The sequence below is a fragment of the Panulirus ornatus genome, chromosome 54 (genome assembly GCF_036320965.1).
Source record: "Panulirus ornatus isolate Po-2019 chromosome 54, ASM3632096v1, whole genome shotgun sequence".
NCBI classification, from domain to species: Eukaryota; Metazoa; Arthropoda; class Malacostraca; order Decapoda; family Palinuridae; genus Panulirus; species Panulirus ornatus.
In genome coordinates this window covers 5,333,964-5,360,227 of record NC_092277.1, presented here as the reverse complement: position 1 = coordinate 5,360,227, position 26,264 = coordinate 5,333,964, and the positions used below count along the sequence as shown (strand labels likewise).

The 26,264-nt window shown below is 40.3% G+C and overlaps 1 protein-coding gene across 1 annotated transcript in view; it reads left to right on the top strand.

The window, feature by feature from the left end:
• Window positions 1–2,869: 2,869 nt before the first annotated feature.
• The window catches only part of LOC139765364 (eukaryotic translation initiation factor 2 subunit 3-like), a 38,138-nt gene continuing 14,743 nt past the window's right edge, over window positions 2,870–26,264 (top strand). The window contains exons 1-2 of the mRNA XM_071692747.1: window positions 2,870–3,101; window positions 25,861–26,008. Of these exons, the coding sequence (XP_071548848.1) occupies window positions 2,952–3,101; window positions 25,861–26,008 (298 nt within the window). The 5' untranslated portion in view covers window positions 2,870–2,951. The remainder of the gene's footprint in view (window positions 3,102–25,860; window positions 26,009–26,264) is intronic.

Here is a 26,264-nt window from a genome sequence, read left to right as displayed (position 1 = left end):
GTAAGTGTGAATGAGAGCAAGGTTATTAGGTTCAATAAGGTTGAGGGACAAGTAAATTGGGAGGTACGTTTGAATGGAGAAAAACGAGGAAGTGAAGTGTTTTAGATATCTGGGAGTGGATTTGGCAGCGGATGGAACCATAGAAGCGGATGTGAGTCACGGTGGGGGAGGGGTCGAAAGATCTAGGAGCATTGAAGAATGTGTGGAAGGCGAGAATGTTATCTCGAAGAGCAAAAGTGGGTGTTTGAAGGAATGGTGGCTCCAACAATGTTATATGGTTGTGAGGCATGGGCTATAGATAGGGTTGTGCAGAGGAGGGTGTGGATGTATTGGAAATGAGATGTTTGAGTACAATATGTGGTGTGAGGTGGTTTGATCAAGTAAGTACTGAAAAGGTAAGAGAGATGTGTGGTAATTAAAAGAGTGTGGTTGAGAGAGCAGAAGAGGGTTTATTAAAATGGTTTGGTCGCATGGAGAGAATGAGTGAGGAAAGATTGACAGAGGATGTATGTGTCAGAGGTGGAGGGAACGAGAAGTGGGAGACCAAATTGGAGGTGGAAGGATGGAGTGAAAAAAATTTTGAGCAATTGTGGTCTGAACATACAGGAAGGTGAAAGGCGTGCAAGGAACAGAGTGAATTTGAACAATGTGGTATACTTGGGTCAATGTGCTGTCAGTGGATTGAACCAGGGCATGTGAAGCGTCTTGGGTAAACTATTGAAAGTTTTGTGGGGCCTGGATGTGGAAAGGGAGCTGTGGTTTCGGTGCATTACACATGACAGCTAGGGAATGAGTATGGACGAATGTGGCTACCTCGCGTGCATGCGGGGAGTGGGGAGTGCCATTTCATGTGTGGTAGGTTGGTGGTGGGAATGGATGAAGGCAGCATGTATGAATATGTACATGTGTATATATAAGTGTATGTATATGTATGTGTTATCCCTGAGGATAGGGGAGAAAGAATACTTCCCACGTATTCCCTGCGTGTCGTAGAAGGCGACTAGAAGGGGAGGGAGCGGGGGGCTGGAAATCCTCCCCTCTCGCCTTTTTTTTTTTTTTTTTTTTTTTTTTTTTTTTTTTTTTTTTTGTAAAAGAGGGAACAGAGGAGGGGGCCAGGTGAGGATATTCCCTCAAAGGCCCGGTCCTCTGTTCTCGACGCTACCTCGCTAATGCGGGAAATGGCGAATAGTATGAAAGAAAGAAAGAAAGAAAAGAATATGTATGTATACATTGAAATGTGTAGGTATGTATATGTGCGTGTGTGGGTGTTTATTTTTATACGTTGAAATGTATAGGTATGTATATGTGCGTGTGTGGGTGTTTATTTTTATATATGTGTATGTGGGTGTGTTGGGCCATTCCTTCGTCTGTTTCCTTTCGCTACCTCGCTGATGCGGGAAACTGACAAAGTCAATAATAAGAAAATAAATAAATGAAGTTTCAAATTATTTTATATATTTCTCATGCTAAGGATGTTGAATAACCATTCTGCTCTAGTGCTTAACAAGTTCCACAAAATAGATTTTTAATTTTGTTTCTGCTAAAGCACCATGTCTTGCTATCTTTGTGGAAATATTCATTGGTATGGCCTCTGTCATTTTTTTTTTTTTTCATGACAGTTGGCTTGGATCATTCATTTGTTTGGGGTCATTTGCACCAAGGGAACAGTCAGTGGCCATTCCAGCCAGAAAGTTTGTGAGTGAGGTGTGAGGTCACACACGCACAATAACAACTGATAGAATGCACAACCATGAGATGAATTCCAATTAACACAATTACAGTCATACACACACATGAACAATAATGCAAATACTCATACTAATACAGGAACTGTTCTAACCTTTGTTGCTATCTTCCAATCAGTAGGAAATGTATTTCCAAAGTCTTTGGAAGGTGGGACCCACTGTTGATATGCTTTCACATTTACTAATGCCTAATAGTCTAGTCTGAGAAACCAGTGAATCCTGTGTTGTCACCCTTGATATCCCTGAAGCATTTCCAAGGCCCTCCTCTTTTAGCTTTCTTCTCACTATTTTCTCATCTTGCTTCCACTCTGGCTCATCTATCTTCATAGTGTTCCTACATTATTCCTCTTCCTCTTAAAAATACTCCATTAATTCTTGCTGATTGTACATTTTATCTTGTCATGACTGAATCTGTGAACTCAGTTTAAACATCTTTAGGAAGAATAGATAACCTGATTAAGATGAACACCCTTAAAAGTCAGTTTCTACCAACTTCCATCTCCTATGATAGGTCTCTTGTATATATAGTACTGCTCTTACAGCTTTAGTAGATGTGGCTTTATTGAAGAGTACTTAATTGACATAATCCTGTATAAAGAATTTCAGCTTAATCTCCCTGTCTGTCTTTATAACTTGATCCACTTAGCCTGTGCTTCTTTTTGTGTTTTCTTTCCCTCTAACTTAGATTTTACTTTAATTTCTGTTTCAAAGAACTAGCTACTTATATACCCATCTGTCTGTCTTTATCAAGACCATGTCACACACAGCAAGCCACTGCATCACATGATTACAATGTGTCCATCTGCAGCCTAGGTATGAATCGTCCCTTTTTGAAAGGTATTTTTTTGTCATTCAACTTTTCAGACAAGAAGATAATGATGACAGTTCTGCCCTTACCTTTCTTTCTATGCTCACCCCTTTTTCTTTTTCCACAAGGCTTGGCATTGATGGAAACTTTTGTCCATGACAGAAGCTTTCAGTATGAATAGAAAAATAAGATATATTCACATATTATTTATTGTACTGAAAAATTTTGATGGGGCTTTAGAATAAGACAGTACTTGATGAAATGCACAAACATGTAGAATTTGAAGTGTATTACACTTGTAAATTTTTCCTTTGGTAGGTACAGTGGCAGAAGGTGCACCAGTTATTCCTATCTCTGCACAGCTCAAATTGAACATCGATGTTGTATGTGAGTACATCATGAAAAAGATTCCCGTCCCAGAACGTGACTTTATGGCAGAACCTCGACTGATTGTCATTAGGTCTTTTGATGTCAACAAACCAGGCTGTGAGGTGGAAGACCTTAAGGGTGGTGTAGCTGGTGGCTCCATCTTAAGGGGTGTTTTGAAGGTGAGCTGCATGCTGTTGATCGATTATTTTTGATGTTAATGAGGGTTCCATCATACAAAAACCAGTCCTAGCTTTCTCCATTTCCATTTTTTCAAAATTCTTTTTCATAAGACAAAAGGGACACACCACACAACAAGGATGAAGCAACTACCTTGGCAGAGAGACTTCAGCTGAAGTCTGAGAATAGGTCATCAAACTTAAATTTGCATTTTGCCATTTATTCTAACCTGAACTCATCCTGAGATATAAGTTTACTTTATACTCTTTCATACAATGTACCTTTATTCCTGTGGAAGCAACATTATGGGGAGCAGAGATATATATTTGATGGATTTCATTTTTAGAAATGGAAATAATGAGAAACATTCCTACTTTATGTAGGTTTATTTTTATGTTAAATTCACATACATAGTTTAATTTAAGATAAAGTTCCTCATTGACTAATAGCAAAGATTTTAGCGAGTATTTCATTTCTTTAGATTTGGAAGTGATGTTATGTTTAATCATAGGCATTTTTGTTAATGTCTGATGAAATGTAGTGGCAAAAATGTTTTATATCTTTATTTTTCCAGTACCTTAAACATTTCCTCCTTTCAAATATTACTTTTCTTTTTACAGTGTACCTAACGCTCCATAAATTTGTTGGTACAGTACAAAAAAATTTAATAAATATTTGAAAAAGTGAAGCCTTGGATTTTTGTTCTTAGTCATTAATCTTATAGGACCTTTTCGTAATTGTTGGTCATAAACTAAATGAATAAGGTTGAAACAGAAGACCTTTCCTTATATTACCAGTACTACCCGCCTGGGTATTGGGAAGGTTAATGACAACTGTGGAGTGAGCTAGCACTTCAGTGGTTGTCAAGTTGCACTTCTCTGACCCAGGTAGCTGTCTTTTCTTTCTGCCTAACAGCAGACGTGGACTACTGGCATTTAGCCCACAAACATGCTATCTCTCCTTGTCATACATAACACTTGACAACACGTAATACGCATGACTCATTATTCGTAACTAGGTTTCCCTACAGTGAGGACTATGCGTTAGACCTGCCTTACAGCAAAATGGTAGGAGCAGTAAATAGAAACATTAGGCAGAAGTAATAGGTAGGAGCGTTAGGTTGAAGTAGTAGGAACATTAGGTAGGAGCCTCTGCAAACACTATGCTAGAATTGCCCTCTGTCAGTGGCCTGTTGTAAAGGCTATGAGGTGGCCCTGGAATTCACTGTTTATTGCCATGGCCACCCCCTTGAGGGAGTTTCAGTTGGAACAGGCATCAGAGACATAGACAAATAAAAAAGGGATGTGATATGCAGTGCATGGGCAATAGTGTCCCAGGGCTAGTGCATTATGCTCACCACAGGAGCATAATGAGCTGTGTGAGGTAAATGTTGTCATGTGTTACATGTGACAGGGAGAGATTGCATGTTTAAGAACAAAATGTTAGTAGTCCACATGGAGGTGAGGCAGAAAGAAAAGACAGCTACCTAGGTCAGAGGAATACAACTTGACAGCCTCTAAAGTGCTGGCTCACTATGCAGCCCTCACTAACCCTCCCGATTCCTGGGTAGGTAGTACTGGTAGTATACCTTCTTGGTCATTGGATACCTACCAAGTACTACCTACATTGGTATTGCCTACAATACTTTTTTTATTTCAACAGAGAACATTATATGGCTAAGTAGGACTTTCCTTATAAACATCCACTGTAACAGAATATCTCATTATTTTTGTTAGAAACCTGTATATCTTTATCTCTGATGTCCGTTCCCTTCAGGAAGTCTCACATGGGGTTAGCCGCAGCCAGAGAATATCCATGATTGTTGAAAGCATTCTACATTTTACTTTTTTATTTTTATTTTTTTAGCAATCTCAGTTTAACCAGAACTAATATGGCAGTAGCAGCAGAACAAAAGAAACTAATTAACATAGCTTTGTATACATTTTATTTACATATTTCTTTGATGTCTGCTGACAGTTATAATTTGAATGTAGTTAATGTATAAAGGAACTGCATATTTTGCTATCTAGCCAGATCATCCAGGTTGAATATTGAGTAACTATCCAGGAAGTCCTTTCTCCAGCTGGATTCACTGTTCAATGCATTTTTAAAGTTTGGCTCTTGATGGAAGGACAGACAGATGATAGACAAAGAGATCCATGACAGTCTGTCATGCTAAGCAGGCAAAACAGTTACTGAAATAAATGAGTACCTACCTGCAAATCCTGTAAATTTTATTATTCTTCAGAAATGTATGGTCACAGCAATTTAGTCAGTTGTTACATGTGTAAGGATGGATCGATATTTAAAAAGTAAAACATTAAAATCTTCTTAGGTGATTTTTGCATCCATGAAATTGTGCTGAAATGGGCCATGTTTTAATATTCATCAGATCTTCAGCAGTCTCACAAAAAAGTTACATAAAACATATCAAATTGGTGTTTCTTATTCCCTGCTTCAGTCCATTAGCATGTCCTCCCATGCTTACCACATTGCTCCAGTTCATTCTTTTCCATGCATGCCTTTCACCTACCTGCATATTGAGGTGCTGAGCACTCAAGATCTTATTGACTCCATCCTCCATCTCCAATTTGGTCTTCCCTTCTCCTTCTTCTCCCCACTACTGACACATAAATCTTCTTTGTCAGCCTATCTTCTCCATATGTTCAGACCATATGTTCATCTTCAGCTCTTGGTCATACTCTCTTTATTATCACTTTCTCATCACATTCTACCACCTCTCACACCACTTATTGTCCTTGGACATTTCATATGCAAAGCATTCACTCTTTTCCATACAATTTCATCGAAAGCCCACACCTTGCATCCTTACATCATTGCAATTATTGCAGCTTCACATCTACCCATTTTTGCCATTCCAGTCAGTGACTTATTCCTCAGTACTCCCAGAACCTTTGCACCCTCACCCATCCTATGCTTCACCTCTGCTTCCATGGTTCTGTTGATTGCTATATCTACTCCTAGGTTCCTAAAACACTTCACTTCCAGGTTTTCTCCAATGAAACCCACTCCTTAATTTGCCTGTCTCTTTGCATTTTTTAGATCTAATAACCTTGCTTTATTAATAACTCATTTGCTCTCAACTTTCTTCTTCAACACACACTTCCAGACTCAGGTACCAAGTTCTGCAATGTCTCGCTCAAATTAACGAAAAACAGTGCCATCATCACACAACTGACGACATACCTGCCCCTCTTTCCAAGACCCATGCATTTACCTCCCTCACCACCTTATCCATACACAACTGAAACAGCCTTTGTCACATCACACACCCTTGCTACAGATCCACCTTCACCTGGAACCCTCCTTGCTAACTTAAACATACCTTACTCTCTTGATAAAAACTCCTCCATGCTTCTAACAGCTTTCCTCCCACATGCTAAATCCATAACACCTGTCACAAAGCATCTCTCTCAACCCTATCATATGCTTTCTCCAAATCCATGAGTGCCACATACAAATACTTCTGTTTCTCATCAGTTTTTCTGACATGTTCTTCAAAGCAAATACCAGATCCACACATCCTCTACCACTCTTGAGACCACAATCTGAAACATGAAATCTAATTCTCGAAACATCGAATCTAATTCTCTCTGCATGCCTCCACCCTCTTGATCAACACTTTCATACAGCATATCGGTACATTCAGTGAATTTATACCTCTAATGCAAACACTTACCCTTGTTCACCTTGCCTTTATACTGTGAAACTATATATGCATTCCACCAATCCCCAGGCAGCTCATGATGTTCCATACATACAACGTAAATATATTTTAACCTGTCAGCTGCAGTGTCACCCACTTGAGCCACTTTACCGCATTTCATCTTATGCAAGGCTTTCACCACCTCTTCTCTGTTCACCAAACCACCTGCCATGACACTCTTACTTTGCACACCTCTCCAACCCAAGCACCCTTGTGCCACCCCATAATATAATACATTCAGCAGTCCTTCAGATTGCTGACTCCTCTTCTTATCTCTGCCTGTTACCACTTCCCCATATGTCTCCTTTACTGATGTTCCCATTTCTTATTGTTTTTTCACACTATTAACCTTCTGAAATGGAATATTTTTTTATTTCCATGAAGTTTGCTGATACTACCTCACCCCAGCTCTCACTTCCCCCCTTTGTCAGCCTGTGCACTTACCTCTTGACCTCCTGCTGATTTCTCTTGTAAGTCTTTGAATCACTTACACTCCCTCACTTTAAGTTTCATCCTAGCACTTCTCTTTTTCTTTCTCTCATGATTTCGTCATCCAGCCACTCACTACTCAGTACCTGCCTTATTCCCAAACTTTGCATACCGGATACATTAGCATTGCTTTAGTAAATACCTCCCATTCCTTATCCACTCCCCCAGCTTTGTTTACTCTTACCATTTACCATTTGCACTTAGTCTCCCCTGGTATTTCTTTGCATGAATCTGCTTTTCAAGCTCACATACTTTCACCACCCTCTTTACTCCATTTGATTTTCTTTTATTCTGAAAAGCTCTGCATATCTTCACTCTCACTTCTGTCAGGTTATGATCAGACATCCTACCAGACATCCAAGAGTCTTTTTTCTGTGCCGGTCATTTAGTGAAAGTGAAACTAATTTGTTATTGTTTTGTGAAGCACAGCTTTTTCAGAAGATATTAACATATGAATGATTCTTTTCTTTGTTGGATTTATGTGAGCTGTGAAAGTTGCTTCTTACATACCTAGAATGCTGTACTGATTATTCAACATTCAAAAGAATAATCGCCGCTTGCACAGCAGGATGCCAGTCTGAGCTAATTTTGAAGCTAATGGCCAGCCTCTCATACTTACACCTTAACATGGCCATTTGCAAACCGGCCACTCCTGGTTAACTCATGGCCTGTCAGTCTGATTCCATCCCATTATTGTGTGCTACATCAAATGCATATTTGCTAGTTAATTTCATAAAATTGAGGCTCACAGCTATCTCACAGGAAAAGGATGCTTTATTCTTTGTGGCAGATTTACTGTCTCACTTCTCATTTCTGGATTTAAACATCTAAGAGAACTGTCATTCACAAGCTAACTATTCCTTGACTTTTAGAAAAACCATACCAAAAATTAGCTGTGTCCAGATCATACTGCTGTTATGTTACAGTAGAAAGCCTTCAGTTGTACTTACACTCAATAAAAATGCATTAACAGGACATGTAAACAATTAGTATATTGTGTTCAGTGTTGTAAATGGAAATGGCGAGGAGCTTGTAGATTTATATGTTGAAAAAGGACTGGTGATTGGGAATACCTGGTTTAAAAAGCGAGATATACATAAGTATACGTATGTAAGTAGGAGAGATGGCCAGAGAGCGTTATTGGATTACATGTTAATTGACAGGCGCGCGAAAGAGAGACTTTTGGATGTTAACGTGCTGAGAGGTGCAACTGGAGGGATGTCTGATCATTCTCTTGTGGAGGCTAAGGTGAAGATTTGTATGGGTTTTCAGAAAAGAAGTGTGAATGTTGGGGTGAAGAGGGTGGTAAGAGTAAGTGAGCTTGGGAAGGAGACTTGTGTGAGGAAGTACCAGGAGAGACCGAGTACAGAATGGAAAAAGGTGAGAACAATGGAAGTAAGGGGAGTGGGGGAGGAATGGGATGTATTTAGGGAATCGGTGATGGATTGCGCAAAAGATGCTTGTGGCATGAGAAGCGTGGGAGGTGGGTTGATTAGAAAGGGTAGTGAGTGGTGGGATGAAGAAGTAAGATTATTAGTGGAAGAGAAGAGAGAGGCATTTGGACGATTTTTGCAGGGAAAAAATGCACTTGAGTGGGAGATGTATAAAAGAAAGAGACAGGAGGTCAAGAGAAAGGTGCAAGAGGTGAAAAAGAGGGCAAATGAGAGTTGGGGTGAGAGAGTATCATTAAATTTTAGGGAGAATTAAAAGATGTTCTGGAAGGAGGTAAATAAAGTGCGTAAGACAAGGGAGCAAATGGGAACTTCAGTGAAGGGCGCTAATGGGGAGGTGATAACAAGTAGTGTTGATGTGAGAAGGAGATGGAGTGAGTATTTTGAAGGTTTGTTGAATGTGTTTGATGATAGAGTGGCAGATATAGGGTGTTTTGGTCGAGGTGGTGTGCAAAGTGAGAGGGTTAGGGAAAATGATTTGGTAAACAGAGAAGAGGTAGTGAAAGCTTTGCGGAAGATGAAAGCTGGCAAGGCAGCAGGTTTGGATGGTATTGCAGTGGAATCTATTAAAAAAAGGGGGTGACTGGATTGTTGACTGGTTGGTAAGGTTATTCAATGTATGTATGACTCATGGTGAGGTGCCTGAGGAGTGGCGGAATGTGTGCATAGTGCCATTGTACAAAGGCAAAGGGAATAAGAGTGAGTGCTCAAATTACAGAGGTATAAGTTTGTTGAGTATTCCTGGTAAATTATATGGGAGGGTATTGATTGAGAGGGTGAAGGCATGTACAGAGCATCAGATTGGGGAAGAGCAGTGTGGTTTCAGAAGTGGTAGAGGATGTGTGGATCAGGTTTTTGCTTTGAAGAATGTATGTGAGAAATACTTAGAAAAGCAAATGGATTTGTATGTAGCATTTATGGATCTGGAGAAGGCATATGATAGAGTTGATAGAGATGCTCTGTGGAAGGTATTAAGAATATATGGTGTGGGAGGCAAGTTGTTAGAAGCAGTGAATAGTTTTTATCGAGGATGTAAGGCATGTGTACATGTAGGAAGAGAGGAAAGTGATTGGTTCTCAGTGAATGTAGGTTTGCGGCAGGGGTGTGTGATGTCTCCATAGTTGTTTAATTTGTTTATGGATAGGGTTGTTAGGGAGGTGAATGCAAGAGTTTTGGAAAGAGGGGCAAGTATGAAGTCTGTTGTGGATGAAAGAGCTTGGGAAGTGAGTCAGTTGTTGTTCGCTGATGATACAGCGCTGGTGGCTGATTCATGTGAGAAACTGCAGAAGCTGGTGACTGAGTTTGGTAGTGTGTGAAAGAAGAAAGTTAAGAGTAAATGTGAATAAGAGCAAGGTTATTAGGTACAGTAGGGTTGAGGGTCAAGTCAGTTGGGAGGTAAGTTTGAATGGAGAAAAACTGGAAGAAGTAAAGTGTTTTAGATATCTGGGAGTGGATCTGGCAGCGGATGGAACCATGGAAGCGGAAGTGAATCATAGGGTGGGGGAGGGGGCGAAAATCCTGGGAGCCTTGAAGAATGTTTGGAAGTTGAGAACATTATCTCGGAAAGCAAAAATGGGTATGTTTGAAGGAATAGTGGTTCCAACAATGTTGTATGGTTGCAAGGCGTGGGCTATGGATAGAGTTGTGTGCAGGAGGATGGATGTGCTGGAAATGAGATGTTTGAGGACAATATGTGGTGTGAGGTGGTTTGATCGAGTAAGTAATGTAAGGGTAAGAGAGATGTGTGGAAATAAAAAGAGCATGATTGAGAGAGCAGAAGAGGGTGTTTTGAAATGGTTTGGGCACATGGAGAGAATGAGTGAGGAAAGATTGACCAAGAGGATATATGTGTCGGAGGTATGGGGGTGAGTTGGGCCATTTCTTTCATCATTTTCCTTGCGCTACCTCGCAAACTCGGGAGACAGCGGCAAAGCAAAATAAATAATAAATATAAATAGTATTGAATTTTTTTTTTTTTTTTTTTTTTTTTTTTTTTTTTTTTTTTTTTTTTTTTTGTCGCTGTCTCCCGCGTTTGCGAGGTAGCGCAAGGAAACAGACGAAAGAAATGGCCCAACCCACCCCCATACACATGTATATACATACATCCACACACGCAAAATATACATACCTACACAGCTTTCCATGGTTTACCCCAGACGCTTCACATGCCCCGATTCAATCCACTGACATCACGTCAACCCCGGTATACCACATCGCTCCAATTCACTCTATTCCTTGCCCTCCTTTCACCCTCCTGCATGTTCAGGCCCCGATCACACAAAATCTTTTTCACTCCATCTTTCCACCTCCAATTTGGTCTCCCTCTTCTCCTCGTTCCCTCCACCTCCGACACATATATCCTCTTGGTCAATCTTTCCTCACTCATTCTCTCCATGTGCCCAAACCATTTCAAAACACCCTCTTCTGCTCTCTCAACCACGCTCTTTTTATTTCCACACATCTCTCTTACCCTTACATTACTTACTCGATCAAACCACCTCACACCACACATTGTCCTCAAACATCTCATTTCCAGCACATCCATCCTCCTGCGCACAACTCTATCCATAGCCCACGCCTCGCAACCATACAACATTGTTGGAACCACTATTCCTTCAAACATACCCATTTTTGCTTTCCGAGATAATGTTCTCGACTTCCACACATTCTTCAAGGCTCCCAGAATTTTTGCCCCCTCCCCCACCCTATGATCCACTTCCGCTTCCATGGTTCCATCCGCTGCCAGATCCACTCCCAGATATCTAAAACACTTCACTTCCTCAAGTTTTTCTCCATTCAAACTCACTTCCCAATTGACTTGACCCTCAATCCTACTGTACCTAATAACCTTGCTCTTATTCACATTTACTCTTAACTTTCTTCTTTCACACACTTTACCAAACTCAGTCACCAGCTTCTGCAGTTTCTCACATGAATCAGCCACCAGCGCTGTATCATCAGCGAACAACAACTGACTCACTTCCCAAGCTCTCTCATCCCCAACAGACTTCATACTTGCCCCTCTTTCCAAAACTCTTGCATTCACCTCCCTAACAACCCCATCCATAAACAAATTAAACAACCATGGAGACATCAGACACCCCTGCCGCAAACCTACATTCACTGAGAACCAATCACTCTCCTCTCTTCCTACACGTACACATGCCTTACATCCTCGATAAAAACTCTTCACTGCTTCTAACAACTTGCCTCCCACACCATATATTCTTAATACCTTCCACAGAGCATCTCTATCAACTCTATCATATGCCTTCTCCAGATCCATAAATGCTACATACAAATCCATTTGCTTTTCTAAGTATTTCTCACATACATTCTTCAAAGCAAAAACCTGATCCACACATCCTCTACCACTTCTGAAACCACACTGCTCTTCCCCAATCTGATGCTCTGTACATGCCTTCACCCTCTCAATCAATACCCTCCCATATAATTTACCAGGAATACTCAACAAACTTATACCTCTGTAATTTGAGCACTCACTCTTATCCCCTTTGCCTTTGTACAATGGCACTATGCACGCATTCTGCCAATCCTCAGGCACCTCACCGTGAGTCATACATACATTGAATAACCTTACCAACCAGTCAACAATACAGTCACCCCCTTTTTTAATAAATTCCACTGCAATACCATCCAAACCTGCTGCCTTGCCGGCTTTCATCTTCCGCAAAGCTTTTACTACCTCTTCTCTGTTTACCAAATCATTTTCCCTAACCCTCTCACTTTGCACACCACCTCGACCAAAACACCCTATATCTGCCACTCTATCATCAAACACATTCAACAAACCTTCAAAATACTCACTCCATCTCCTTCTCACATCACCACTACTTGTTATCACCTCCCCATTTGGGCCCTTCACTGAAGTTCCCATTTGCTCCCTTGTCTTACGCACTTTATTTACCTCCTTCCAGAACATCTTTTTATTCTCCCTAAAATTTAATGATACTCTCTCACCCCAACTCTCATTTGCCCTTTTTTTCACCTCTTGCACCTTTCTCTTGACCTCCTGTCTCTTTCTTTTATACGTCTCCCACTCAACTGCATTATTTCCCTGCAAAAATCGTCCAAATGCCTCTCTCTTCTCTTTCACTAATACTCTTACTTCTTCATCCCACCACTCACTACCCTTTCTAATCAACCCACCTCCCACTCTTCTCATGCCACAAGCATCTTTTGCGCACTCCATCACTGATTCCCTAAATACATCCCATTCCTCCCCCACTCCCTTTACTTCCATTGTTCTCACCTTCTTCGATTCTGTACTCAGTCTCTCCTGGTACTTCCTCACATAAGTCTCCTTCCCAAGCTCACTTACCCTCACCACCCTCTTCACCCCAACATTCACTCTTTTTTTCTGAAAACCCATACAAATCTTCACCTTAGCCTCCACAAGATAATGATCAGACATCCCTCCAGTTGCATCTCTCAGCACATTAACATCCAAAAGTCTCTCTTTCGTGCGCCTGTCAATTAACACGTAATCCAATAACGCTCTCTGGCCATCTCTCGTACTTACATAAGTATACTTATGTATATCTCGCTTTTTAAACCAGGTATTCCCAATCATCAGTCCTTTTTCAGCACATAAATCTACAAGCTCTTCACCATTCCCATTTACAACACTGAACACCCCATGTATACCAATTATTCCCTCAACTGCCACATTACTCACCTTTGCATTCAAATCACCCATCACTATAACCTGGTCTCGTGCATCAAAACCACTAACACACTCATTCAGCTGCTCCCAAAACACTTGCCTCTCATGCTCTTTCTTCTCATGCCCAGGTGCATATGCACTAATAATCACCCATCTCTCTCCATCAACTTTCAGTTTTACCCATATTAATCGAGAATTTACTTTCTTACATTCTATCACGTACTCCCACAACTCCTGTTTCAGGAGTACTGCTACTCCTTACCTTGCTCTTGTCCTCTCACTAACCCCTGACTTTACTCCCAAGACATTCCCAAACCACTCTGATATGATGAAATATAAAGACAGGAATTAACATCGGTTTTAAGATTTTGAACGGAACATTTAAATGCAACTACAATATGGTTTTGACCCTAGGAAATTGACATGACTAAATATAGCTGTTATTTATTTCATCTTTCCCTTCACATGTAGGATGGCATCACAAGGAGGTGTTTTCAAAGCCAAACTTACAACATTAGGATTTTAAGAGTACTGTCCTGGATCAGCACTAGTAATGCCTTCTTCAGTAAGGCATTTCCTCTTGATAGATTAGTAAACCTTTGCTTAAAATAGGGAATCAGGTTTGTAAACTTGCGGCAGTATTTTACTTTTGCATGTGTTACATTTATGACGGTATTAGTTGGTAAGCATCCAACAGCCAGTAATACCTGCCTGAACATCAAGAGGGTTAGTGATGGCTGCATAGCGAGCCAGCACTTCAGTGGTTGTCAAGTTGCACTCCTCTGACCCAGGTAGCTGTCTTTCCTTTCTGCCTCACCCACACATGGACTACTGGCATTCTGTCCACAACCGTAGGATCTCTCCTTGTCATACATAACACTTGAAAGCACTAAACTCAGCTAATTCTTTGTAACTCTAGATTTTCCTGTGGTGAGCTGTGTGTGCTATCCCTGCCTTTTGGCAAGATAGTGAGAGCAATAGATGGAAGTAGTACGTAGGAACAATTAGGCAGGATCATTTGGTAGAATAAGTAGGTAGGAACATTAGGCAGGAGCATTAGGTGGAAGTAGTCAGCAGGAACATTAAGTAGGAGCCTTTGCAAGCACTGCACTAGAAGTGCCTTCAACCAGTGGTCTGTTGATTAATGGTTGGGTTACTAAAGGCTAAGAAGTGGCACTGCAGTTCACTTATGGAGACTCTTATGCTCTGGTCACCCCCTTGAGGGAGTTCCAGGTGGGAACAGGCATCAGACGTATAGATAAATAGATTGATATATTTGTATGTAGTGTAGAGTACTTGTGAACAAACTGGTATCTACCTGTTTTGGCAAACTGTCTAGTAGGTTTACATTATGTTCTTCAAAAAGTACCCGTGTGGAGCAGACTCCTCAGCCTCTATAAGTTCTTTTTGCAACAAGTCTCAGTCATAGAATATTTTACAATAATGTACTGAGAATATGTAACAAATTTTCAAAGTTAGAAACAACTGCATAGGAGGAAAATTTGTATAGGTATTTCTGAAATGTTTTAGGACAATATATGGTGTGAGGTGGTTCCATGAGTAAGTAATGAAAGGGTAAGAAAGGGGTGTGGTAATAAAAAGAGTGTGGTTAAGACAGCAGAAGAGGGTGTGTTGAAATGGTTTGGTCACATGGAGAGAATGAGTGAGGAAAGATTGACAGAGGATACATGTGTCAGAGGTGGAGGGAACAAGGAGAAGCAGGAGACCAAATTGGAGGTGGAAGGATGGAGTGAAAAAGATTTGGAGTGATCGGGGCCTAACCATACAGGAGGGTGAAAGGCGTGCAAGGAATAGAGTGAATTGGAACGATTTAGAGTTACTGGGGTCAGTATACTGTCAATGGATTGAACCAGGGCATGTGAAGCATCTGGGGTAAACCATGGAAAGTTTTGTGGGGCCTGACTGTGAAAAGGGAGATGTGATTTCAATGTATTACACACAGACACATGTACATAATTCATACTGTCTGCCACACATGAAATAACATCTCCCTCCCCCCGCATGTGCACTGTCATGTATAATGCACCGAAACCACACTCCCTTTAAAATCAAGGTCCCACAGAACTTTCTATGGTTTACTCCAGATGCTTCACATGCCCTGGTTCAATCCATTGACAGCACGTCAACCCCGGTATACCACATCATTCCAATTCACTCTATTCCTTGCACACCTTTCACCCTCTTGCATGTTCAGGCCCCAATCACTCAAAATCTTTTTCACTCCATCTTTCCACCTCCAATTTGGTCTCCCACTTCTCGTTCCCTCTACCTCTGACACATATATCCTCTTTGTCAATCTTTCTTCACTCATTCTCTCCATGTGACCAAACCATTTCAAAACACCCTCTTCTGCTCTCTCAACCACACTCTTTTTATTACCACACATCTCTCTTACCCTTTCATTACTTACTCGATCAAACCACCTCACACCATCAAACATCTCATTTCCAGCACATCCACCCTCCTTCGCATAAATCTATCTATAGCCCACGCCTCGCAACCATATAACATTGTTGGAACCACTATTCCTTCAAACATACCCATTTTTGCGTTGCAAGATAACGTTCTCGACTTCCACACCTTTTTCAACACTCCCAGAACTTTTGCCCCCTCCCCCACCCTATGATTCACTTCTGCTTCCATGGTTCCATCCGCTGCCAAATCCACTCCCAGATATCTAAAATTTTCACTTCCCTTACTCCAGTTTTTCTCTTTTCAAACTTAACTCCCAATTTACTTGTCCCTCAACCCTACTGTACCTAATAACCTTGTTCTTATTCACATTTACTCTCAGCTTTCTTCTTTCACACACTTTATCAAACTCAGTCACCAGCTTCTGCAGTTTCTCACCCGAATCAGCCACCAGCGCTGTATCATCAGCGAACAACAACTGACTCACTTCCCAAGCTCTCTCATCCCCAACAGACTTCATACTTGCCCCTCTTTCCAAAACTCTTGCATTCACCTCGCTAACAACCCCATCCATAAACAAATTAAACAACCATGGAGACATCATGCACCCCTGCCGCAAACCAACATTCACTGAGAACCAATCACTTTCCTCTCTGTCTTACATCCTTGATAAAAACTTTTCACTGCTTCTAACAACTTGCCTCCCAAACCATATAGTCTTAATACCTTCCACAGAGCATCTCTATCAACTCTATCATATGCCTTCTCCAGATCCATAAATGCTACATACAAATCCATTTGCTTTTCTAAGTATTTCTCACATACATTCTTCAAAGCAAACACCTGATCCACACATCCTCTACCACTCCTGAAACCACAATGCTCTTCCCCAATCTGATGCTCTGTACATGCCTTCACCCTCTCAATCAATACCCTCCCATAAAATTTGCCAGGAATACTCAACAAACTTATACCTCTGTAATTTGAGCACTCACTCTTATCCCCTTTGCCTTTGTACAATGGCACTATGCACGCATTCCGCCAATCCTCAGGCACCTCACCATGAGTCATACATACATTGAATAACCTTACCAACCAGTCAAGCATATATTACTGAAAATAACAAAAGAAACCCTGAATAGTTTTATAGAGAAATTTAGAAGCAAGACAGTCATTACCTAGTCATTTGGTTCAGTAATCAAGGAAAAGTGACATTTGAAGATTTTTTTCGAACTGAAGATGCAGCTCTTGTCTCAAATCCAATTCATTTGTTGAGCAAGGAAAACGTGCCACACATTTTGACATAAAATGGCAGGTCTAGAACAATTTTATCTGAGGAATGTGAAAAAGGTTAAAATTGAAATGGTAGAGTCCTTGACTGCATTTTTGTTATCTTGCTACAGGGATAGTTCCACAGGACTAGAAATTTGTAAATGTTACATATTAAGAAAAAAAGTAATCCTGTATCTGGTAAACTTATGGAAACCATCATTTGGCACATTATTGTAAATAACCTAAGAGGATCACCACAGATTAAATTATTCTCAGCATGGTTTTTGATGAAATTTTTCCTTACAAACTATATTATTTCTTTTATGTTAAAGTCAACATTAATAGATTAAATTAAAGCAGCTGATGTCATTCAGTTAGGTTTTCAAAAAGCACTCATTAGAGTTCTATATCAAGTGTTACCAGCAATATTTTAATCAGATGCTGTAAATGGGCTTGTACTTTGGTGATGTAAGAAATTGGTTGACTGGCTGTAAATGGACACAGAATGGTTAGACACAACAGATGGTGTGCTACAGGAATCAGTCTTTGGACTGGTTCTCTTTTTCATGTACACTAGCATTATGAATTATCAGATTTGCAGACAATACTAAGCTGGAAAATAAATCTTCAGCAGAAATTCAACTTTTATAGTTTTTGACTGACATAAATGAACTGATGGACTGGACTTGTATGGCAAGTCAATTTTAATGTCAGTAAGTACAGAGTTTTATGTGGTGGCAGTAAAAATGAGAAGGTAGGCTGGAGTGTGAATTAAGTTGAGCTACAAAAGGTAAATGAGGAGAATGGTTAGTGAAACCATTTCTGTTGATCTGAAACCAAGTAAACAGTAAAAGGGGCAAAAGATATTTTAGATTCTTAGATAGGGCTTTTGAATTTATTTGGAAATTATTATTATATTTTTATTATACTTTGTTGCTGTCTCCCGCGTTAGCGAGGTAGCGCAAGGAAACAGACGAAAGAATGGCCCAACCCACCCACATACACATGCATATATATACACATCCACACACGCACATATACATACCTATACATCTCAACGTATACATATATTTACACACAGACACATACATATATACACATGTACATAATTCATACTGTCTGCCACACATGAAATAACATCTCCCTCCCCCCGCATGTGCACTGTCATGTATAATGCACCGAAACCACACTCCCTTTAAAATCAAGGTCCCACAGAACTTTCTATGGTTTACTCCAGATGCTTCACATGCCCTGGTTCAATCCATTGACAGCACGTCAACCCCGGTATACCACATCATTCCAATTCACTCTATTCCTTGCACACCTTTCACCCTCTTGCATGTTCAGGCCCCAATCACTCAAAATCTTTTTCACTCCATCTTTCCACCTCCAATTTGGTCTCCCACTTCTCGTTCCCTCTACCTCTGACACATATATCCTCTTTGTCAATCTTTCTTCACTCATTCTCTCCATGTGACCAAACCATTTCAAAACACCCTCTTCTGCTCTCTCAACCACACTCTTTTTATTACCACACATCTCTCTTACCCTTTCATTACTTACTCGATCAAACCACCTCACACCATCAAACATCTCATTTCCAGCACATCCACCCTCCTTCGCATAAATCTATCTATAGCCCACGCCTCGCAACCATATAACATTGTTGGAACCACTATTCCTTCAAACATACCCATTTTTGCGTTGCAAGATAACGTTCTCGACTTCCACACCTTTTTCAACACTCCCAGAACTTTTGCCCCCTCCCCCACCCTATGATTCACTTCTGCTTCCATGGTTCCATCCGCTGCCAAATCCACTCCCAGATATCTAAAATTTTCACTTCCCTTACTCCAGTTTTTCTCTTTTCAAACTTAACTCCCAATTTACTTGTCCCTCAACCCTACTGTACCTAATAACCTTGTTCTTATTCACATTTACTCTCAGCTTTCTTCTTTCACACACTTTATCAAACTCAGTCACCAGCTTCTGCAGTTTCTCACCCGAATCAGCCACCAGCGCTGTATCATCAGCGAACAACAACTGACTCACTTCCCAAGCTCTCTCATCCCCAACAGACTTCATACTTGCCCCTCTTTCCAAAACTCTTGCATTCACCTCGCTAACAACCCCATCCATAAACAAATTAAACAACCATGGAGACATCATGCACCCCTGCCGCAAACCAACATTCACTGAGAACCAATCACTTTCCTCTCTGTCTTACATCCTTGATAAAAACTTTTCACTGCTTCTAACAACTTGCCTCCCAAACCATATAGTCTTAATACCTTCCACAGAGCATCTCTATCAACTCTATCATATGCCTTCTCCAGATCCATAAATGCTACATACAAATCCATTTGCTTTTCTAAGTATTTCTCACATACATTCTTCAAAGCAAACACCTGATCCACACATCCTCTACCACTCCTGAAACCACAATGCTCTTCCCCAATCTGATGCTCTGTACATGCCTTCACCCTCTCAATCAATACCCTCCCATAAAATTTGCCAGGAATACTCAACAAACTTATACCTCTGTAATTTGAGCACTCACTCTTATCCCCTTTGCCTTTGTACAATGGCACTATGCACGCATTCCGCCAATCCTCAGGCACCTCACCATGAGTCATACATACATTGAATAACCTTACCAACCAGTCAAGCATATATTACTGAAAATAACAAAAGAAACCCTGAATAGTTTTTTAGAGAAATTTAGAAGCAAGACAGTCATTACCTAGTCATTTGGTTCAGTAATCAAGGAAAAGTGACATTTGAAGATTTTTTTTCGAACTGAAGATGCAGCTCTTGTCTCAAATCCAATTCATTTGTTGAGCAAGGAAAACGTGCCACACATTTTGACATAAAATGGCAGGTCTAGAACAATTTTATCTGAGGAATGTGAAAAAGGTTAAAATTGAAATGGTAGAGTCCTTGACTGCATTTTTGTTATCTTGCTACAGGGATAGTTCCACAGGACTAGAAATTTGTAAATGTTACATATTAAGAAAAAAAGTAATCCTGTATCTGGTAAACTTATGGAAACCATCATTTGGCACATTATTGTAAATAACCTAAGAGGATCACCACAGATTAAATTATTCTCAGCATGGTTTTTGATGAAATTTTTCCTTACAAACTATATTATTTCTTTTATGTTAAAGTCAACATTAATAGATTAAATTAAAGCAGCTGATGTCATTCAGTTAGGTTTTCAAAAAGCACTCATTAGAGTTCTATATCAAGTGTTACCAGCAATATTTTAATCAGATGCTGTAAATGGGCTTGTACTTTGGTGATGTAAGAAATTGGTTGACTGGCTGTAAATGGACACAGAATGGTTAGACACAAAGATGGTGTGCTACAGGAATCAGTCTTTGGACTGGTTCTCTTTTTCATGTACACTAGCATTATGAATTATCAGATTTGCAGACAATACTAAGCTGGAAAATAAATCTTCAGCAGAAATTCAACTTTTATAGTTTTTGACTGACATAAATGAACTGATGGACTGGACTTGTATGGCAAGTCAATTTTAATGTCAGTAAGTACAGAGTTTTATGTGGTGGCAGTAAAAATGAGAAGGTAGGCTGGAGTGTGAATTAAGTTGAGCTACAAAAGGTAAATGAGGAGAATGGTTAGTGAAACCATTTCTGTTGATCTGAAACCAAGTAAACAGTAAAAGGGGCAAAAGATATTTTAGATTCTTAGATAGGGCTTTTGAATTTATTTGGAAATTATTATTATATTTTTATTATACTTTGTTGCTGTCTCCCGCGTTAGCGAGGTAGCGCAAGGAAACAGACGAAAGAATGGCCCAACCCACCCACATACACATGCATATATATACACATCCACACACGCACATATACATACCTATACATCTCAACGTATACATATATTTACACACAGACACATACATATATACACATGTACATAACTCATACTGTCTGCCACACATGAAATAACAACTCCCTCCCCCTGCATGTGCACTGTCATGTATAATGCACTGAAACCACAGCTCCCTTTTAACATCCAGGCCCCACACAACTTTCTATGGTTTACTCCAGATGCCTCACATGCCTTGGTCAATCCATTGACAGCACATCGACCCTGGTATACCACATCGTTCCAATTCACTCTATTCCTTGCACGCCTTTCACCCTCCTGCATGTTCAGGCCCCGATCACTCAAAATCTTTTTCACTCCATCTTTCCACCTCCAATTTGGTCTCCCACTTCTTGTTCCCTTCACCTCTGACACATATATCCTCTTTGTCAATCTTTCTTCACTCATACTCTCCATGTGACCAAACCATTTCAAAACACCCTCTTCTGCTCTCTCAACCACACTCTTTTTATTTCCACACATCTCTCTTACCCTTTCATTGCTTACTCAATCAAACCACCTCACACCACATATTGTCCTCAAACATCTCATTTCCAGCACATCCACCCTCCTCCGCACAAATCTATATATAGCCCACGCCTCGCAACCATATAACATTGTTGGAACCACTATTCCTTCAAACATACCCATTTTTGCTTTGCAAGATAAAGTCTTGACTTCCACACCTTTTTCAACACTCCCAAAACTTTCGCCTCCTCCCCCACCCTATGATTCACTTCTGCTTCCATGGTTCCATCCGCTGCCAAATCCACTCCCAGATATCTAAAATTTTCACTTCCCTTACTCGTTTTTCTCTTTTCAAACTTAACTCCCAATTTACTTGTCCCTCAACCCTACTGTACCTAATAACCTTGCTCTTATTCACATTTACTCTCGGCTTTCATCTTTCACACACTTTATCAAACTCAGTCACCAGCTTCTGCAGTTTTTCACCCGAATCAGCCACCAGCGCTGTATCATCAGCGAACAACAACTGTCTCACTTCCCAAGCTCTCTCATCCACAACAGACTGCATACTTGCCCCTCTTTCCAAAACTCATGCATTCAACTCCCTAACAACCCCATCCATAAACAGATTAAACAACCATGGAGACATCACGCACCCCTGCCGCAAACCAACATTCACTGAGAACCAATCACTTTCCTCTCTTCCGACACGTACACATGTCTTACATCCTTGATAACTTTTCACTGCTTCTAACAACTTGCCTCCCACACCATATATTCTTAATACCTTCCACAGAGCATCTCTATCAACTCTATCATATGCTTTCTCCAGATCCATAAATGCTACATACAGATCTATTTGCTTTTCTAAATATTTCTCACATACATTCTTCAAAGCAAACACCTGATCCACACATCCTCTACCACTTCTGAAACCACACTGCTCTTCCCCAATCTGATGCTCTGTACATGCCTTCACCCTCTCAATCAATACCCTCCCATATAATTTACCAGGAATACTCAACAAACTTAATCTCTGTAATTTGAGCACTCACTTTTATCCCCTTTGCCTTTGTACAATGGCACTATGCAAGCATTCTGCCAATCCTCAGGCACCTCACCATGAATCATACATACATTGAATAACCTTACCAACCAGTCAACAATACAGTCACCCCCTTTTTTAATAAATTCCACTACAATACCATTCAAACCTGCCGCCTTGCCAACTTTCATCTTCCACAAAGCTTTTACTACCTCTTCTCTGTTTACCAAATCATTCTCTCCAACCCTCTCACTTTGCACACCACCTCAACCAGAACACCCTATATCTGCCACTCTATCATCAAACACATTCAACAAACCTTCAAAATACTCACACTATCTCCTTCTCACATCACCACTACTTGTTATCACCTCCCCATTAGCCCCCTTCACTGACGTTCCCATTTGTTCCCTTGTCTTACGCACTTTATTTACCTCCTTCCAAATCATCTTTTAATTCTCCCTAAAATTTAATGATACTCTCTCACCCCAACTCTCATTTGCCCTGTTTTTCACCTCTTGCACCTTTCTCTTGACCTCCTGCCTTTTTCTTTTATACATCTCCCAGTCATTTGCATTATTTCCCTGCAAAAATCGTCCAAATGCCTCTCTTCTCTTTCACTGATAATCTTACTTCTTCATCCCACCACTCACTACCCTTTCTAATCTGCGCACCTCCCACGCTTCTCATGCCACAAGCATGTTTTGCACAAGCCATCACTGCTTCCCTAAATACATCCCATGCTTACCCCACTCCCCTTACGTCCTTTGTTCTCACCTTTTTCCATTCTGTACTCAGTCTTTCATGATACTTCCTCGCACAAGTCTCCCTCTCAAGCTCACTTACTCTCACCACTCTCTTCACCCAACATTCTCTCTTCTTTTCTGAAAACCTCTACAAATCTTCACCTTCGCCTCCACAAGATAATGCACCTCTCAGCACATTAACATCCAAATGTCCCTCTTTCAAATGCCTATCAATTAACACGTAATCCAGTAACGCTCTCTGGCCATCTCTCCTACTTACATACATATGCTTATGTATATCTCTCTTTTTAAACCAGGTATTCCCAATCACCAGTCCTTTTTCAGCACATAAATCTACAAGCTCCTCACCATTTCCATTTGCAACACTTAACACCCCATGTACACCAATTATCCCCTCAACTGCCACATTACTCACCTTTGTATTCAAATCACCCATCACTATAACCCGATATCATGCATGAAAGCTACTAACACACTCACTCTTCTGCTCCCAAAGCACTTGCCTCTCATGATCTTTCTTCTCATGCCCCAGGTGCATATGCACCAATAATCACCCATCTCTCTCCATCCACTTTCAATTTCACCCATATCAATCTAGAGTTTACTTTCTTACACTCTGTCACATTCTCCCACCACTCCTGTTTCAGGAGTAGTGCTACTCCTTCCCTTGCTCTTGTCCTTTCACTAACCCTTGACTTTACTCCCAAGACATTTCCAAACCACTCTTCCCCTTTACCCTTGAGCTTCGTTTCACTCAGAGCCAAAACATCCAGGTCCTTTCCTCAAACATACTAACTATCTCTCCTTTTTTCTCATCTTGGTTACATCCACAGACATTTAGACCCCTCAGTCTGAGCCTTCGAGGAGGATGAGCACTCCCCACGTTTCTCCTTTTAGGAAGTTGAAATACAAGGAGGGGAGGGTCCCCCCCCCCTCCTGTCCCCTTTAGTTGCCTTCTACGACACGTGAGGAATGCAAGGGAAGTATTCTTTTTCCCCTATATATTTACAACTTCATATTTTCAGCTCATTGGTTTGGTCCCCACGTTGATTACTGAGTTAGGATTTTGTCAACTTATGTGAAAAAATTAACACAGAATGGAGATAGTACCATGGTGAGCTATTGAGACAATTTTTGGACTGAGAAACAGATCCTGGCTGGTAGTACCTACCTGGGTATCATGAGAGTTAATGATGATTGCTTAGTGAGCCAACACTTCATTGGTTGTTAAGTTGCAGTTCTTTGACCCAAGTAGCTGTCTTTTCTTTAAGCCTTACCCACTCAGGGTTTGCTGGCATTCTGTCAGTGAACTTACAATCTCTCCTTGTCACTTGAAAATGTTTACACAATTTAGTCTTTGTAACTGTAGGTTTTCCTGTGGTGAGTGTTAAGCCATTTAGCAAAATGATAGGAGCATTAGATAGAAGTAATAGGTAGGAACATTATATGGGAGCATTAAGTAGATGTGGTAAGTTGGAACATTAGGTACACATTTGGTAGTAGTAGATGGTAGAAACATTAGGTAGGAACCTTTGAAAACCCTGTGCTAGAATTAACCTCAAGTGACCTGTTGGGTGAGGCACAAAAGCCTAAGAAGCAGCACTGGAGCTCACTAGTTATGGGGACTCCTGTTGTGGTGATCCCTTTAAGGGAGTTCCCAAAGGGATTGGGCATTCGAGACATAGATAGGTAAATAGAATCAAATCCTATGAGAACCAGCTAGTTAGTTTATATTTATTTAGAAAAGAAGATTAAGAGATGATCTGATACAGGTAATCAAAGTTATCAAAGTCTCTTGATAGTCACAGCTTTGGAAGGTACTAAAGGCTAGATTTGTTTGATTTCACTTGTAGTAAAGTATACTAACTTTTGGGAAGGGGAACATTTTACTTTGTATTAGGAGAAATACTTTTTCTGCAACAGAATATCCAAAATATGAAATGATTTATTGATTAAGGTAGTTGAAAGCATCACCGTGGATACACTTAAGAAGAGAATGGATAAGTACTCTATATTTGTAAATGACAGTATTTGAACCTCCTTAGTTTTATGCATTTTTAATCTTACCATACTAATCTCTGAGTCTTCCTTAAAGAGATGCATTGATTTTTGGAAGTGGAAATTTCATGATATTTCCTGTGTATTAGAGTATTTAGTTGTTTTGTTGTTGTTTTTATATGGGATGGCCTATGCAGATGCTTTAATAGTATTTTATTTCTTTACTGCTCTCATCCACCCATTGATATACAGATATTGTATTAATGTTATCTCCTTGTATGTTTCTTTGAAGCTGACAAGTCTATCTCAAGTTTTTTTTATTATTAGTGTTATCTCCTTGTTTGTAACTTTGGAGCAGACAAGGTTCCCCCCCCCCCCCCTTTTTTTTTTAAAGGAGGCAGAACTAAATAAAGAACTATATGAAAACTGAATTTTGTTCATTTGATTTTGGTTGGCATTCATCACCTGCTAGAGGTGTAATACTTAATGAATATATATGAGTAATGATCTAGTCTTTGGTGCTTTTATAGATTGGTCAGGAAATAGAGGTGCGACCAGGAATTATGTCACGTGACCAGCAGTCTGGGAGAGTTGTATGTAAGCCAATCCGATCGAGAATCATCTCCTTGTTTGCTGAGACCAATGAACTTCAATTTGCTGTACCTGGTGGTCTTATTGGTAAGTGTAAATGTTTTATTAATATAACAGTTTGAAATACTTTGGTTTAGAAGCAAAATAGGTAGCAGTTGGTAAGCAACCAACTACAGGGAGGTATATTATCAGGACTATCCACCTGGGTATCGAGAGGGTTAGTGACATCTGCTTAGTGAGCCTGCACTTTCATGGTTGTCAAGTTGCACTCCTCTGACCCAGGGAGCTGTCTTTTCTTTCTGCCTCACTGGACTATTGGCTTTCTGTCCACAAACATACAATC